This window comes from Tachypleus tridentatus, chromosome 1, assembly GCF_004210375.1.
Source record: "Tachypleus tridentatus isolate NWPU-2018 chromosome 1, ASM421037v1, whole genome shotgun sequence".
Classification (NCBI taxonomy): Eukaryota; Metazoa; Arthropoda; class Merostomata; order Xiphosura; family Limulidae; genus Tachypleus; species Tachypleus tridentatus.
In genome coordinates this window covers 149,852,910-149,871,741 of record NC_134825.1, presented here as the reverse complement: position 1 = coordinate 149,871,741, position 18,832 = coordinate 149,852,910, and the positions used below count along the sequence as shown (strand labels likewise).

The following is an 18,832-nucleotide window of genomic DNA, read 5'->3' as shown; positions in this document are numbered from 1 at the left end:
CATTATTTTTCTTTCGTATACATTACTGTTGTAAAACGTTATTAAATTTAAAGGTATGAACATAATCAAGATGTTGCTTCCATTTTTTTACACTTTATCCTTGCATGGCATTGTGGAATTTTAAGATGTAACCATAATACAGATGTATCTTTTTTTCTAATATGTCATTGGTGTATGTTGTTGACAAACTTTAGAATGTAAACATAATCCATAAATCGCTTTCATATCCTCTCAGTAACTCAGCGGAATATCTGAGGGCTCATACCGCTAAAAATGGGATTTTAATAATACTTGTGGCGGGCATTGTACACATAGCCCATTGTGTAGCTTTGTATTTAACAATAAGAAACAAACAAAAACAGAGAAAAATCGTTTCCTACGTTGCCGGTGTATGGTGCTGACAGATTTCAGGTTTACAGGGAATGACAACACATCTGTATGACAATGCAGAAATATTGAACTATTAACAAATCGTAAAAAAACTCGACTAGTTTTGACAGTCCGAGCTGGTTATCTTCAAGGACCTGAGTGAAACGGTTCTCAGGTCACTATCTTATGGTCAGTTCTTGTACGTTTAGACTGGTCCAAAAGTATTAATACCCAGTACTTATTAGAAAAATAACGAAACAACAACAACAACAAATAGGTTTGGGTTGATGTTCTATTTTATTATTGAGCATAGTTTCCTAGTTTATAAATATTTTGATTGACTCTGTTGTGCTTAGGCTAAGGAAAGAATTTTGGTTCAACACAGGCTATAAACATAGTTTCCTGAGACCAGTTTTGTTCTGTCCCTTGAAAATATTCCCTGAGTTTTACATGTCGAACTTAGTACGTTTCACATATTAGAGTGACAAAAACATATATTTTGTCAGAATAGACAAACATGATGAAAACTTACCATGTTCATAAATTCGCAAACCTGGCATGGCAAGGAGGTTAAGGCCCTCGATTCATAATCTGAGGATCGCGGTTTCGAATTCCCGTCGCACGAAACATGCTCGCTCTTTTAGCCGTGGGGGCGTTATAATGTTACGGTCAATCCTACGATAACGTTGTTCATATTCAAAAGGCCCAGCATGGCCAGGGGGTTAAGGCACTCGACTCGTTATCTGAGGGTCGCGGGTTCGAATCCTCGTCCGACCAAATATGTCATTTAATACATAAAATATTTACATAGTACATTTGTTCACAATGCCATTTTGTGCATAGTTTTACTGATGTGTTATTTGTGTGTGTGTTTTATAAACTTGCACAAATTACTTCTGCTACATTAAAGCCTTTAGGATGAAAACATGACCTAGATGTCGCTTCCTTTCTGATATGTTACTGGTTTATTACGTTGACAAAATAAATAATTCAAATATCACTTTTCTTTCGTATTCCTTCCCGGTGTTGGGTATTGAAAAGTTTTAGGACCTAAATATAACCCTTTCTTATACATCACAGCCACCCTCAAAGGCACAGCAGTATGTCTGTAGACTTATAGAGTTAAAAACCGGGTTTCGATACCCGTGGTGGGCAAAACACTGATAGCACTTTGTGTAACTTTGTGCTTAATAACGAGCAAACTAACAAATATATATTTACCAAGTAATTTAATATATTACCAAGTAATTTAATATATTACCAAGTAATTTGGGACATAATATATTCCAGATGTTGCTTCAATTTCGTCTCTCGGTAAGAAAACATTTCCTTTCTTGATACGCTAACGGTTCAAGGTATTGATAAATTGTAATGTCAATGCCATCCACACATCATGTTCCTTTCTTATACGGTACATGACGCTGACAGATTTTAGTGTGTAACCACAACGCAGATATCGGTTACACTTATACGTTACATGGCGTTGACAAAATTTAGGATACTATGATAAACTCAGACGTTTCTTCCTATTTTCATCCATCACTGGCGTAGGGTATTAATAAGAGTCAAGTTGTAACCAAAATCCAAGATCCAAACATAGATTTTTATTTCCTTCAAAACAACCAGTAGAACATACTAACTTAATTTAATAGTCAAAATTAAGAGTAACATATTTCTAGACATAAAACTCCCAGAATAGTAAAATCCTTTGATCTCCGCCGTAATTGTAACTCAGTACTGACCTCTATACACATTTCACGTAATTTATATCTCCTTGAAACTTGATAAAATAGATTATTAAACTACATAAGAACAAATTTATTTATTATTAAGCAGTTGTATGTTAAAACATAACTCATCAACAATCTTTGTTAAATAACATACACTTTAACCATGTGGAATATTCTAGTATGTTATTCTAGATTTAGTATTTAAGGAGTAGCTTGTGTTTTAATAATCCCACACTACGCTGTTTTCGTTGTGATGATCGAATCCAGAGTGTTAGTGTTTTAAGTCCCCCAGCTTACCCTCGAGGCACAGTTGTGAAGGTATTGCAAACTTGTCCAATACAATAAATATCTACTGAATGAGCTTTTAGTTAGGCCCGGTATAGCCAGGTGGTTAAGGCACTTGACTCGTAATCCGAGGTTCGGGGATTCGAATCCCCGTCACACCAAACATGCTGGCCCCTTTAGCCGTGGGGGCGTTATAAAGTGACGGTCAATCCCACTATTCGTGGGTAAAAGCGTAGCCAAAGAGTTAGCGGTGGGTGGTGATAACTAGCTGCCTTCCCTCTGGTCTTACACTGCTAAATTAGGGACGTCTAGCGCAGATGTCTAGCCCTTATGTAGCTTTGTGCGAAATTCAAAATAAACCCAGTTCACAATTAAGTAAAGGTTAAAAGCAACAATTTTAGTTTTAATTTTTTTGTATAAATTAAAACAGAAGGGTATTTTTCTTTTTATTTTGTTTTGGAATTTTTAATAAATATTTTATAAATTTTGAATATATGTAATTTATTTTTGATAAGTCATATGATGAACTTGTGGTTTTGTTTTGGCATGTTTTAGTTCTTAATTTTCATTCTAGCTTGTTCAAGAAAACTTCTATTGTAGTTAAACTATCGTGTCATTTTCAAGTATCGAACCCGTTAGATGAGTTATTCGGTGGTTTTGTAGTGTTATTTATTTCGTGATATCAGCCTTGATACTGAGATGAAGTTGCTAATGTAATTACAGGTGTTTTCTTTGTAGTCCCCTCGTCGTATATACTGCAGCGGTAAAGAAAGAAGTCTTTGAACAAATCATTGCCGTTTGTTGAGTCAGATCCTCATTTGGACATCTCTTATTCCTCCATTGGAGGTCAATTCCTCCCTAGAGCAAGGGGATACTCAAGTGCAGGCAGCTCTGGGTGGTGCATTGTTAGAGCGAGACGTAGCGTTCATCGGTCTGCCAATTTTCACTAGCGCGAGTTGACAAGACTAGTCAGCATAAGTGAATCAAGCTGCCGGAGTCCTCCAGAGGCTTGTGTGAATAATGGAGGACGGCAAGCTTGATTGATCCTTTCTGCTTTCAATCACAAGTTTGTGGTCACTTAATGGAGACACTGACTCGCTATACCGGCATGGATGCTGTGGGAGACAGCTTTATATAGGCATCCTCCACTTTCGCTTCGCGATGAAGTAATTTTCCTCTTATAATAGATTTCCCAGGTCACCTTTAGTCCTAATTGTCCCGAGAAAATTTGTTTATCCAGAAGATAATGAGCTTCATTAGAAGAACTTTTCATAGTTCTTCAGATTATCAGCTTTTTTCTCTTCTTTTACCTTCTACTTAATTCAGCCGGTGTCCCAAACTGTACAGTTATTTACAGAGTTCAGGGCCCTAACTTGTAAATTTAAGAAACAGAGGAAAGATCAAACAGCAGAAGAAATAATAATATGAAATCTTAAAATAAAAAAAGAAAAATGTTATTTGAACCTTTTTTAAATAGGTACCTTTTCAAGTAACTCCAACCATAACGAGCAACTTGTACTCTATTTTTAATATATTCATAAAGATAATTTCTCTCTCCTATCGTAATTTGTCTGTTTTTACCTAGAATTATTTTGACGATCTTGTAGAAGTGCGTGTAGTTTCAATCTTTCTATTTCCTGCAATAAATAAATAAGTATATATGTATAAAATTATATTTATATATCTGTATACTGGCTCATCAGTACAGATAAGGCCAGCTACACTAGATCTAATCAACCCGTTATCGGAGCAGCCTCAAATAGATTAGTAGCTTGTTTGGAAACATAGTAATTCAATCGGGTCTGGAAGATGAAGTGTTAACCATGGTCGGGGCACAGCAGGCCACGCTGTTACTTGAGACTGCGGCGGGCTTAATAGAGTTAGCATAGCCCTTCGCTCTCGCTATCTGCTGGCTTGATTGGCAGAGGAGGTGGCAACTAGCATGTTTCCTTAGCCCAGCCTCCGTGTTCATTGATGAAGCTGTGTTTGTTCAGTGTATCAAGCGGAAGACGGCGAAGCCACTCTTCACAGTACGCTGTTGGATGTTAGCGGTCCTAAAGACTAGCTAATTACAGATGAGTGACTAACTTTATCTCTTTCAAAGTTCAATATATAAGTATACATATCATTGCTTACGTGCCGTTAAATTCTACTACACAGAAGTTTCCTTTTTATGAAAACGTCTTAGTAGTAAAAAAAAACAAAACGGTTAATTAATGCCATTTTATTAATTCTTTAACTGCTGCTTTGATATATAAACAACTCTCCCAGTATCAACATTATGTTTAGATACACAATATAAATCAATGAACCAAAAGAACGAAAAGTGTTTTAATATTTTATTATCTAATTTGTACCCGAAGCTGGTGAACTTAGTGAAGTTTGAAGGAAATCCTTTTTTTAAAGGTGCTACGAAATCTCAAGCTCACAAAGTGATGTAGAAGGGAACACGTATCATAGCCAGTGTGAAAATTAGCCTTAAAGTAAAATAGAGAAGTTAAGTTTAGTAATTAGTTTGATTTTCTAAAGCTTTCACCGTTATTTGGATAAACGTAAAAAATTCTGATGTATTTTTCATGGTAAATTCTGTTAGTAGAGTGTGTGGGTGTTTTCTAATAACAAAGCCATAAATTCCCACCGAGGGGAATCGAGCCCCTTGATTTTAGTATTGTAAATCCGTAGACTGATCGTTGTACTAGCGATGGGAGGCCTGGCATGGCCTAGTGCGTTAAGGCGTGCGCTTCGTAATCTGAGGGTCGCGGGTTCGCGCCCGAGTCGCGCCAAACATGCTCGCCCTCCCAGTCGTGGGGGCGTTATAATGTGACGGTCAATCCCACTTTTCGTTGGTAAAAGAGTAGCCCAAGAGTTGGCGGTGGGTGGTGATGACTAGCTGCCTTCCCTCTAGTCTTACACTGCTAAATTAGGGACGGTTAGCATAGATAGCCCTCGAGTAGCTTTGTGCGAAATTCCAAAACAAACAAACAAACTAGCGAGAGACTGTTAATAGAGATAACCTTTCTTAGTTTCAAATTGAGCTTTCCTGTTGGTAGCATATTATCTATTTTATTCCACTACTAAAGATCTGAGCCGAGCGTTGCCTAGTAATTAGAATTCTCGGTTTGTAATTTTTCAGAATTCGTTGCCACAAAAACGTATATCTAGGTTAGAATGTAAAATGGCGAGTTTTTGTTTTTTATAACATCCAGTTTTGTCTGAATAATTTTAAAAAATTCAAGTATTTTTCTGTGAGTTCTATGAATTATTTTTTATTTTATATTAGCCATATTGTATATCTTACTTCATCACTAAGATCCTAACTGGTCGTGGCATAGTGATTAATTAGCATGCCTGAATCCGAGGATTCATGGTTCGTAACCCGTTGTCGCACTTTTGCATTTTGGAGCAGTAGGTACTCTATAAGAGTGAAAGTCAAATACAACTGTTCGAGTAGCCAAAATATTTACAGCGAGTGCTGTTAGCAGACTGCATTCTATCTAGTATATCAGTTCAAATTTAGAAACGACTTTGTACAGAAAATTATTTCTACAGCTAATTGTGAAAAGTATATAATAATAATATTAATAATAAAAGTTTGAGGTATCATTAAATTATTTAACATGAAAAGTACATCTTTAAAAGAAGCACGTTCACTCTGAAATGAATATGAAACCCCACCACACCAAACATTCTCGCCCTTTCAACTGTGGGGGCATTATAACGTGACGGTCAATCACATTATTCGTTGGTTAAAAAGTAGCCCAAGAGTTGGCGGTGGTTGATAACGACAAGGTGCTTTCCCTCTTATTTTACGCTGCTAAATTAGGGACGGCTAGCGCAGATAGCTCTCGTGTAGCTTTGCGTGAAATTCAAAACAAAACAAATCTGACAATAAAACAAATTACAATTGTTCTTAAAATTGTTTCTTACGATGCTAAAACTTTCAATTTTAAGTACAGTTTTTGTTAATGCTTCACTGATAGAATAAACAAATCATTTTTTTATTATCCGAATGGGTCATATAAGTCTAATACAATTATTGCTAAACATGTTTAGGAGAAGCTAGTTTTGGATATTTTATCACGTTTAGTTATTTTGCTATTATGCTCTTGCAATTTTTCAATTAAATAATTATTATTCGCTCTGAACGCTTTTAGATATTATGTTCTAGCTTCGCATAGCCGTCCTTAATTTTGGACTAATAGACTAAGATAAGGCAGCTGCTAGTCAACAGTATTCACCGTCAACTCTCAGGCTATACTCTTGTCAGACCGAATAGTGGGGTTTGACTGTCGTTTTTATAACGCACACATGGCCCCAAAGTACAAAGGTTTTTATTGTTGTTTATTTTCTATGACGAAAAACGTATATCTCTGTCTATGTTAGAATGCAATGTGGCACGTTTTAGTTTAGTTATCATAACCACACGGATTCACAATCTATGGCCGCTAATTACTGAGTGACCAGAGAACAGATCAGTCAAGTTAAAATGATTCTGAGAAACAAAACGTAATATGAAGAAATAGAAAAATAAATTTAATATAATACTACTTGTCCCGAATCGTTCCAGTACTTGTTTGCAAACTGGCTCGTTGAACCTGGTCATTCTGGGTTGATTTCGTGTAAACAGCAAGAAGTCATATAGTATGTATATAAAGACTCTATGTAATATTTGAATAATAATTTCCACACGTGCTTTCAACGTAAAATCACAAGCGATGTATGACCTATGTGTTATTAACTCACACGTAATTAATGCAAATACGGTAATCACGCCTTGTTTTGAAGTTGATATTGAACTATAGGATGTGGTTGATGCTAGGTTAGCATATATTTAACACAAGCTGGTCAACTAATAGAAAAGAATGATTAAGGAAAGGAGAACAAGTATGCTTATTTGCATTGTTCCTAATACGACGACACTAAGTGTGTATGTGTATCACATTGTTTATTATTATGTGACAATGAGCACTTGTGCGTACTAGATTATTTTTAATCTGATAACACCGAAGTATATATATATATACACGTGCATATATGGATGCAGTACATCGTTTCTGATCTGATAACACTGGATTTTTATTTGTACTGATCTGATGATACGGAATGTTTACATGTACTGATCTGATGATACGGAATGTTTACATGTACTGATCTGATGGTACTGAATGTTTATATGTATCACATCATCTCTGATCTGATGATACTAAATTTTTATATGCATTGCATCGTTTCTGATCTACGTATCGCATCTTTTCTGGTCTCGTGATAATGAATGTATGTATATGTGTACCACGTAGATTTTGATATGACGAGGCACAGAATGTTCGTACATGCTTGGTATCAAAACTACTGTTACAGGATGCATATGAATTATTACTGATCTGATAACACTGAACACGTATCCGCAATAAATTATTTCTGATCTGATAATACAGGATATACAAACGTCGTAAAAATCAAATCAAATCGTATAGTTAGAGATTAAAGTTCCGGCACTACATTTTTAGAACTTTTACAAAATTCTGTGTCTTAAAAGAAAGTGTTTTTAAGAAATACCGTTATAAAACGGTGTATTTTCTGAATTCTTGAAAATATTCCTATAAAAATTGTTAAAATGCTTTCATTTAAAATATAGAACTCTACAAACATGCACCAAAATGTTCTGATGAAACTTTTCCGTTTTTTACAAACATCTGTTTTTATAGTTGGTTCAAAACTTACGACGCAGATTATGTATACATACTAGTTCGTGTGACTGCATTTTTTATTCGTTTCAACCAAAATAATTTACAGTTGTATAGAAAGCTGGTTTTCCTTGTTCAAAAGAACACAATACAAAAAAGTGCGCCTTATAGAAACAAATGATGCATGAGAAGTGAGCACGCAACTGTATAAACCGTCACACATTTAATTTGTGTAAAATAAAGTAATTTAGGAAAACAAGAGAGAGGTTAGTTTGGTGCCATGAGGTCACTTCCTACATACTAATGATGCTGACACAGGACGTAATTAAGTAACTCCAAGCAAAGGAAAGACCCAGTTATCAATTAACGAATAGAAGCACAGATGGTTTGGAAACGTTAGGGAAGCGTTTCAACTAACACCGACTTTATATACAATCGTGACAAAATATACCTGATACACAACCGACTATTCCACCTGTAGAGTTTATATTCGTGGAACTAGTCAGAATAACATATAAAAAAATCGAGAATAAAGATGGTTTCGCCTTTGGAGGAACATGTCTGTAAACCAGTATATACCTGACATTGCTACATATGTATAATGAGTACATTTTTGAAGGAACGCTTGTTCATATTCATATGGTTAGAAAATAAGACATTTTTCTTTACACACCTAGTAATTTTTTTTAAAGTTTACGTTTCAACTAACGCTCTTAACTCTCTTTTTGTATTAACAAAAGGCACTGAAGAAATAAAAAAAAACAAAAAACAGTAGAATATCTGCGCTATAAACCAATTATCATAAATGTTACCATCTGTCCTCGCCAAACTTATGTTCAAGTTTGTAACCTCACAAGTGCGTGGATGAAATAGGTACTGCTCAGTTTTGATATAATTAGTTTCATTTTAAAAGCAGGCTGTATTTTTGCTGTGAATGTGATAATTTACTAGCAAACTCTGTTTAACTTTTTTTTTTTATGATTTCAACTTGGTCTTTGTGTATTAAGGGATTCTTATTTGTCACAGCTTATCGATGGAAGACTATGTGTACCGAACCTCACAGTCCTTTTCAACCAAAAATAAAGTTTGGTTTACGTTTAAATTTAACATCGTCCGTCTTTTCAGTGAACATTTTGTTCTATACAATTAAAAATAAAACCTTGTACTCTAATTAAACAGCTGATTAAGATAACGTGTTTAGTAACAGCTTGTATTTTAAAAGAGTTAGTAACTTTCAATTAAATTCTTATGTTAACACGAACTGAATCATTACCTACATTCTGCAAAGCTATTTTGTATTAAAATAAAAATTCATCACTAAATTTAGTTTTTCAGAGATTTCTGCTGAAAAGAAATACTTTAATAAATTCATTATTTTGATCATAAAATTTGTTGAAAAAAACACGCGTATTATTTTAATTAGTGTTTACAAGTTGATAACACACATTGTTTCTAGTGTTTGTCACTTGATAACACACATTGTTTCGCGCGTGTGCCAGTTGATAACACACATTGTTTCTGGAGTTTGTCAGTTGATAATACTCATTGCGTCTGGTGTTTGTGAATTATTAACAACAAAAGTCTTTATGGTATTTGTTGTTCTTGAATTCATATAATTTCCATCGATAAGTTAGAAACTGGTGATGTTTATTCAATTGTTTTGAGTTAGTAATTATTGAAATAAACACACTTCTCATGAAAATAAAACAAGCAAAACTTTAACTACTACAAGAACTGTAGTATACAAACTTAGGAAGTCCTCAATTGCTTTGTATCAATGCTGTTTTTCATAGTTTCAACTCCTGCAATAACCACTTCATTAAGTAAACCCTCAACTGTTTACCTCTCACCCCAGTGGCACAGCGGTGTGTCTACTGACTTGCAACGCTAGAAACCGAGTTTCGATATTCTTGTAGGCAGAGAACAGGTATGTCTAGCCCTTAGTGTAGCCTCGTGCTTTACTTCATACAACCAAACAGTTTAATAACAATGCTATTTTTCGTATAGTTTCAACTTCTGCAGCAATCTCTCACACTGTAAATCCTCAAACTCTGTAAATCCAATAATCCTGTAAAGCTTTAACTACCTAATAAGTGCAATGAGATAGGTGAACATCTAAGTACAATAAAGATAGACAGTTTTATTAGTAGCCAGCAACTGGGAAAGATATTAGAAGGTGTGGTTTGTTTATGGGGCTGACTACGATGGGATAGATCAGCAAGTTTCATTATCACTTGGATTAACACGGAATTAATTATCAGTAAGCATGTTGAATGGAACTGGTATTAATTGGATTAGTAATTGAAAAGCTCTGGCTTTTGTCTCTATAATGTCGTGTTTTTCTGTAACTGTGTAGTGTTATTACGAGACAACTAAACGCTAAACAGATGTTTGAATATGTCTGTTTGTGTTTTTAATTTCGCGCAAAGCTACATGAGGGCTATCTGTGCTAGCCGTCCCTAATTTAACAGTGTAAGGCTAGAGGAAAGGCAGCTAGTCATCACCACACACTGCCAACTCTTGGGCTACTCTTTTACCAACGAACAGTGGGATTGATCGTAACATTATAACGCCTTCACGGCTGAAAGGGCGAGCATGTTTGGTGTGTCAAGGATTCGAACACGAGACCCTCAGATTACGAGGCACTCGTCTCGCAATTTGAGAGTCACGGGTTCGAAGCCTGAACCCCTGGCCATGACGGGCCTTATGAATATAAACAAGGATTCGTTAGTATTTTGTTGTTGTTGTTGCTGTTTTGTTTTTGTAACGATGTTGAGTTAAATGGTGTCATTTAGCAAGTTTTTTTATGAAGGGTTGTTTTGTAATATGTAAAGCAATAAAGAAAGGAAGGACGTATATTTTGCGTTTGGGTCCTACTTAAAGATAATTTATTTGATACTGTTCTGTTATATAGATTTTGTAAGTTGTAAAATTGTATAATTATCATTAATAATCTATTTTTGATGAGCTTTGATCATCTTTATGATTATGCTCAAACGGGGGAAGGGGGAAGGAGAAATCATTCTATTCCATAAATAAGATAGAAACCTTTATATCGTTGTTTCAAAGTACGTTAAAACTGAATGTTTTATCCCTTACCTTATTTTTCCTCTGGGGTGGGGGCTTGAGAAGAGTAGATCTTTTAGGGGACCAACCTATCAGCAGAAGCTATTAACGACACACAAGAGCGCGTGATGGAGACTGCGCTACTTACACTATGCCTGCCGCGGCACGCGCGCGTGGTGTAGAATATCATCAGTGTGTATACGGCACGACACCGCGCGAGGCTATATAACACAAATCTTCTGTCCTTCGCAGACAGCGGCTTCTGACCTGGCCTTGTGATCGTAAGATCCACGTTTCTCGGCCTCCAACTGTCTGTCTGTCCAGATGCTGATGCTGCGCTCCCACCCTCACCCTTCCACCTCAGGGTTTGGTGATGGTTTGTCTCTGACCTCAAGCCACGGCCTGGTTGGCGACTCTACGGGATACAACCCCTTCTTAACGGAGCAACCTCCTTTCTCCCATTCATGGTTAGTGTTGTTTTAAAAATTCATTCAAGCTGTGTAGCAAATAATAGTTTGTGTAAGTTTGAAGGGATGTAATTGTAATCTCTCATGGAACATCTTTTCGTGGGATTGATATCTGATTTGTACTTTGAGTTATATTTCTACTATACTAATAAGTGATATAGAGTAGTTCAGCATGTGTTACACAATTTCCATTTTGTGCAGAATAGTTTAGTAGGTGTTACACATTCTCCATTTTGTGTTGAGTAGTTCGGCAGGTGTTACAAAATCCCTAATTTCTCAACTTGTACCGTCATATTGCCACGTTAGAAAAGTGTTACGTTTTATCCTCTGTAGAAACGTTACCTAATGTAAAACTAAAACGTTTTGCCGAGAAAGGAAATAATAGTTTATTCTCCATGTTAAGGGATATGCTGCAGAAGTAAATTTATTTTTGTATTTCAAGAACACCTAACAATAGAAATATATATATATATATATATATTGTAAAAAAATATTTTGTAGTTGAAACTAACATTTTGTTTTATTTTTTATGTAAAAATCGCTTTTTAGTTTTTGAAATGATTATTATGTGTTCTAGAACTTGATAAAATTTGCCTGGCTACACAGTCATTGTAAAATTTAAGTTTGACTATACGTTACTTTACTCTGTTACCATTTTTTCCCGAGATAGAATATTTTGTCGTTTTTTTATCTTCTTTTCATTGTGTATTTTTTAACATCGTAAACTTTGAAATATTGGTTGTAATACTCCAATTAAGATATTCAAAATGTATAGTAAAATCCATATTGCTGTTATATTACGATATGTGTGTTTATATTTCAAACACCACAAGAACCTTTTGATTTGTTTTTGAACAACTATCGCAAGGAATAGAGATAACAGTAAATTATTTATAAATAACAACGATTTGAACTGCGTCGTGGGTACGTTGAATTTCATTGAAGTATTCAATAAGAGTCATATTGAAACGTTCATATCAAAAGGAACTATGAAATTTGTTGTAGCGAAAGTAGAAAAAGGGTTAAATGTAAACTTTAGCCTTTATCAGTTGCGTGTCACATTTAATGTTCACATTTCAGTGAGATGATTTTTACACAATTCTGAACTTCTCTTGTTTCAGTTGGGACACGGCTCTAGACTTCCAGCCATGCAACAATTCCAATTCTAATTCACTCTGGTAACTAGAGTTTTTCTACTTTTTTTAAAAAAAAATATGCCACAAAACAAATAATGTTTACAACTGTTCTTTTAAGTTGTAGTAAAGTAAAACAAATAGAAACTAAAGATTTAAAGAGTTCCTTTTGATCTGAATGTTCATACAAGACAAGTTTTTAAACTTTATACGTATTATAACGTTTTACCTCATACTTTGTATAGATACTTGTACGTTTGAATGCTGATTTATCAAGTAACCACGTGACGAGGAAACGTTACGTGCACTTGATGGTACTCAAGGATTTGTCTTGTTTATTCAAGTTATTTTTCAGATTTTGTAGTATTTTTGTTGTGTAAGTTTTCTTTCTACGAAAGACATAGTTCAAAATAAAATTTCCAGTCATCGCCACTTAAGTGTCGTTACACAAACCAATGCGAATCGCGTAATGTTTTTCTGGAATGTGATGTTTATATTGAACAGTTGAAAAATAATTATTAGATTAATTTTCGGTTTTTAATAGTGACTTCAGGACTCTAAATACAAGTATTTCTATTATGTTTCTGCATTGTTGAATGGTTTTCAAAAGTGTTTGTTTTTGAATTTCGTGCAAAGTTACACGAGGGTTATTTGCACTAGCCGTCCGTAATTTAGCAGTGTAAGACTAGAGGGAAGACAGCTAGTTACCACCACCCACCGCCAACTCTTGGATTACTCTTTTGTCAATGAATAGTCCATCCCATTATAACGCCCTCATGGCTGAAAGGGCGAACATGTTTGGTGCGATGGGGATTTGAACCCGCAACCCTCAGATTACAAGTCGAACGTCTTAATCCACGTAGCCATGCCGGGCTATCAAAAGTGACAAATAATTTGTATTATGCCGAGAAGTCGACTTTAAGAATATAAAAAAAAAAACCCAAAAAAACAAACTTATTTTAAGTTTATGGTTTGTTTGAATTGCTAGATTAGATGGAAGGCAGCTAATCGACACCACCCACCGCCAATTCTTGGGCTACTTTTTTATCAACAAAAACTAGGATTGACCGTAGCATTATAATACTTCCATGGCTGAAAGGTGAACATGTTCGGTGAGACTGAGATTCGAACCTCAGACTTGCAGATAGGAAGTTTAGCGCCCTAACCACCTGGTCATCTATTTGAATGTTCTTTCTTATACTACTAATTATAGACAGAGAATTCAGTTGGAAGCTGTTGTCATGAGATAAAAGCTGCACATACTTTGCTAAACTTAGTATGTCTGTCGATGGGTTAGCAGAAAATTTACGGACTTGCAACGATTACGTCCAAAGTTCGAATCTTCACAAAGTAGATAACGTAGCTAGCTCATTGTATAGCTTTGCACTCAAACAACAACTTACTATCAGTACACAGACAGACTGATAAACATTCTTGCCCTCGAAGATCGTACCTTTCCGCATAAAGATATTTTTATTAAACCAATCATTTTGGGCACCATCACCTAACACTAAATATAATACCGGATTTCTAATACAAGGAAATATTTTTCGTAGATTACTAGACAGAAATGGGTTTACGTGGTGCTTCAGGTTTCTGATACGTTGTAGTGAAAAGTTACACGGAAACTAACTCCACTAACAGCCCTTAGTTTTTAAAGTCAACATCACACACCTATAATACTTGTGTTACATTTTCTATCTCTTTTTTTTTTCGGTAACGAGACGCGAACTACAAAATTTCATTTCAGTAAGCTAACCCCCAAGTCGACTTGATTCACTGTGTTTGTTAAGGTTACATTATATAAGAATCAGTAGATGTCTCAATAAAACGCTAGGTAATTTCAGTCCTTTAAAAACGCGACTAACTAAGAAAATGTGAATGAAAGCAACGAAGAATATATAACAATATATCAATCACACGATATCTGATATATATCCAGTTCCTATAAGCCTTTTTGTCCAATACCGGGGCTCACCAGTCCTCGCTAAGATATGATAAACACAGTTGGGTTTGAGACACTATTAATATTATAAAATATACACAGCAGCTGACACGATAACTGGATTTGTTGGTGAAGTTTATTTGTAATCCATTTTATTTCAGTCACTTTACAACTCAGAAGTAGAGTAAGAACTAAATAATCATATACCACTATATCTCTTCAATAGATTACTGATATTCATACGACGTTATTCGATACATCATATTGTATAGAACACAGATGACACTAAAACATTATTCGTTTTTTCTATCGTGCCAACATTACAGTGATATTACACTAATATGATGGCGCAGCATGACCAGATAGGTGGTTAGGGGTACTTGATTTGCAGTTTAAGGGTTGCGGGTTCGAATCACCGTCCCACTAAACATACTCGCCGTTTCATCCGTGCGGGGCGTTATCTAGGAATAGTCAATTCCATTTTCGTTGGCAAAAACAGTAGCCCCAAGAGTTGGCGATGGGTAGTGATGGTTAGCTGCCGTCCCTCTAGGCTTTTATTGCTAAATTAGGGTTGGCTAGCGCAGATGATTCTCGTGTAGCTTTGCGCGAAAATTCTAAACACTAGCATAAGTCGTTAAACATTTTATATAGTTTCCCGGTATTAATTCCAAAATTTCCCTCATGTTTCTTCGTTGGTGAAGACACATGCTAATGGAACACATCTCTATACCTTAAATTATTATTTAACACAAGTATTTCTATGGGTGTCCACTTATAATTGGCAAACTGCTGGACCGATTGTTATCAAAGTTGGATAATTCTTAGATTCCGAAAAGTGACCCACGTTATGCTTAGTCTCGTCACGTGCTCCTATTTCTTCCCTACGTTAAATAATTGCATTAGTTGTATAGAACATTTAGTTTACAGTTCAACAATTCTCCTTACATATCTTGTTTACCACACTGATATCAGATGAACATTTCCTTGTATATATATACCTTGTCAGAACAGAGTTGCTTTAACAGTTTCTTCCTATTTTATTGTTTAATGTAAGGATAATAAGGTAGGCAATATATCAATATTAGTTTAACATTTCTGTATCTGTATGTCTTTATATATTGTCTGTACACAGGTTTTAGTTTAACATTTCTGTATCTGTATATCTCCACATGTTGTCTGTACACAGGTTTTAGTTTAACATTTCTGTATCTGCATATCTTCTCATATTGTCTGTACACAAGTTTTAATTTAACATTTCTGTATCTGTATATCTTTATATATTGTCTGTATACAGGTATTAGTTTAACATTTCTGTATAGATATATCTCTATATATTGTCTCTATACAGGTATTAGTTTAACATTTCTGTATCGGTATATCTCCACATATTGTCTGTACACATGTATTAGTTTAACATTTCTGTATCTGTATATCTCCATATATTGTCTGTACACAGGTATTAGAATATCTCTATATATTGTCTGTATACAGGTATTAGTTTAACATTTTTGTGTCTGAATATCTCTATATATTGTTTGTACATAGGTATTAGTTTAACGTGTTTCCATTTACATCTTGTTTTTAATACCATTACTACATTTTCACGTACACAGTTTTTTAAAAAAACATAGTGTAACACACACACATATATCTATCATGTGTAGCACAGGGATATTAATTTAACGTTTCTTCGAATCGTACTTTAGCATTTTCCCATATACATGTTTGTGTATTAATATTACATGAACACATCTTCACGTAGGTGTTGTTTATATATATTAGTTTAACATGTTTCCATGTACAAGCCCTTTAGTATACTGATGTTAAATGAACACGTCTTCAGGTATAACTTGTGTAATGTACAGATACAAGCTAGTTGAAAATGCATTTCCGTAGGTTTTGTTTAACGTAGTGATTGATATTAATTAAATACGTTTTCACAGACATTAGTTCGATATATTTCTATGCACACATTGTTTAGAATACTGATATCAAGTGAACACGTGTTCATTTGTTTGGTTTGTAATGTGAGGTTAATATATACATATATATGTATATCTTTTTTAATATTCTGATGTTTGCTTAACGCTTCTGCATATATATGATACTGTTTGATGTACTGTACTGATATTATTTTAGTATTTTTCCCTCCCCCACTTCTTGATTCTAATGACATCAGTTCAGTATTTCTCCTTATTTCTCTGTGTCTTCTTCATTACAGAAATACTAATTTTCTGTAATACATGAACAATGTCGGATCACTTAAGTTGAGAACTCTGCCCATTTGGAAAGTTAATGTGTAATTCGTATAATGTTTTTATACTAGAGCATAATAACGTTTTCTAGGCGAGATGAAACAATAACACAGTGTCTGAGTTTGTTCATTTAATGTAATTTTAAAATTAATTCATCATGGATAATTCTTAATTTTTTTACTTCGAATTAAATTATATTAAACTTAACTCAATGAATTCGTTCCAGAACTTTCTAGAATGTTCAGTTTCAAGCACCGCTTCAAACTAGATTCTTAAAAGATATTTCCACTAGCGTTTCAGAAGAATTGTACTGAATGGACTGTGTTATTACCATTAATTACGTTACTTTCTATCTTGGTTATGAAAAATTAGTGCCAAGCATACTGGTAGATAGTCTTTCACTTAAGCCTACACGCTTCTTTAATTGCATGAAATTACAATAAGTTTGCAAATTTCTGTAGCAACGTCGACAAAAATTATGTTCCTTCGTGCTAATTGCTAACTGAACAATGATTTGCGTTTAGATATGTTGAGTTGACCGTTAATGGAAACATTGTTTACTGTTAGCAATACTAAAAGACGACACAGTTTCATTAATCTTATTACTTACTAATCATTACTACTTATGAAAGGTTCCTGTAATTTCATTGGCATTACGCTTTCTAATTGCAAAACATATAGCATTATTTCATCTTAATCACTGCTGCATACCAATGATGTTTTTGGTACAATTTATTCGTGTTAACCATAGCGCTACTTCATGTTAACCACTGCTACCACTGCATGACCAGGTATTTAAGGCACTGAGGGTTACTGGTTCAAATTCCCATCCCATCAAACATGTTAGTTCTTTAATTAGTTGAGACGTTATAAAAGGTGATCCATCGCAATATCTGTTGGTAAAAGAGTAGCCCAAAAGTGGGTGGTAGGTGGTGATGATTAACTGTGTTCCCTTTAGGCTTTCACTGCTACATTAGGGATGGTTAGCGCTGACAGATCTCGTGTGGCGTTGCGTAAAATCCAAAACAAACAAACCAAGCTGTGGTTAATTTGCGTTAACCACAACGCTACTTCGTGTTAACCACTACTTTATGCAGATGACGTTTTTGCTATGGTTAATTCGCGTCAAATAATTTCAGTCGCTCGGTCATTTCATTTTTATGTAAATCAGATACAGCTATGGCAAGAGGTCTCGAATGTAAACAGATTATTTTTCAGCACAAGCACCTAAATGAACATTTATTTGGTATAAATAATGTTACACCATTATTGCTCGTGACTCTTCACTAGAATGTGGTTTTTATTCAACACAAACAGCAAACAGGCACTGCTCAAAAACGAAGTTTTGTTGGAGTCCCAAAAGTAACCTGACCACGTATCTAAAGAATGAGTTTTCTTGTTGTGTTTAAAGTTGGGCTGGACGTGGCTAATTGTTAACTTGTCGAAATATGAATTTAAGGGTCTATTTTTTTGCGTTCCGTTGTTACAAAATTGCTCTTCGTACTTTGAGACCGTGAGCACGTTAAATGAAAACTGGTAAAATATAATTATAAGGTTAGAGGAGCTCCAGTTGTTGGCTGTGGATACTGTTAACTAGCTGATTTCTCTTGATTCGGTTCAAAACCAGGGGCGTTTAGCCAGATAGTCTTTGCGATGCTTTGCGCACATATTCGAGACGAACAAACAATATCTATTGTCTAGGAGTTACTTCACGGTATGGGATGTTTCTCTCACAAACATCACAATGAGGCTGTAGGATAAGCGTGCAGGCTACTCTGGTTGACCAATCCCATCTTCTTATGGTATCGTTGACCAGCTTAGAACAATGTGGTCAATGGTTGTCATTCAGTAGCCTGAAGTAAAGACCAATTTTACCAGTAGTCCGCTAAACAAAAGGT

General features: G+C 35.0%; 1 protein-coding gene across 15 annotated transcripts in view; it reads left to right on the top strand.

Annotated features, from left to right (window-relative positions):
- The window catches only part of LOC143226800 (protein trachealess-like), a 310,183-nt gene that overhangs the window by 187,491 nt on the left and 103,860 nt on the right, over positions 1–18,832 (top strand). For 4 of the 15 annotated variants that reach the window (XM_076458243.1, XM_076458313.1, XM_076458263.1 and 1 more), the window contains one exon: positions 12,723–12,779. The exons of 5 other annotated variants lie outside the window; for them this stretch is intronic. In XM_076458243.1, the coding sequence (XP_076314358.1) occupies positions 12,723–12,779 (57 nt within the window). Of the gene's footprint in view, positions 1–11,308; positions 11,602–12,722; positions 12,780–18,832 lie in introns of those variants that run through there. 6 more of the 15 variants (XM_076458301.1, XM_076458292.1, XM_076458239.1 and 3 more) reach the window with 5 other exon arrangements.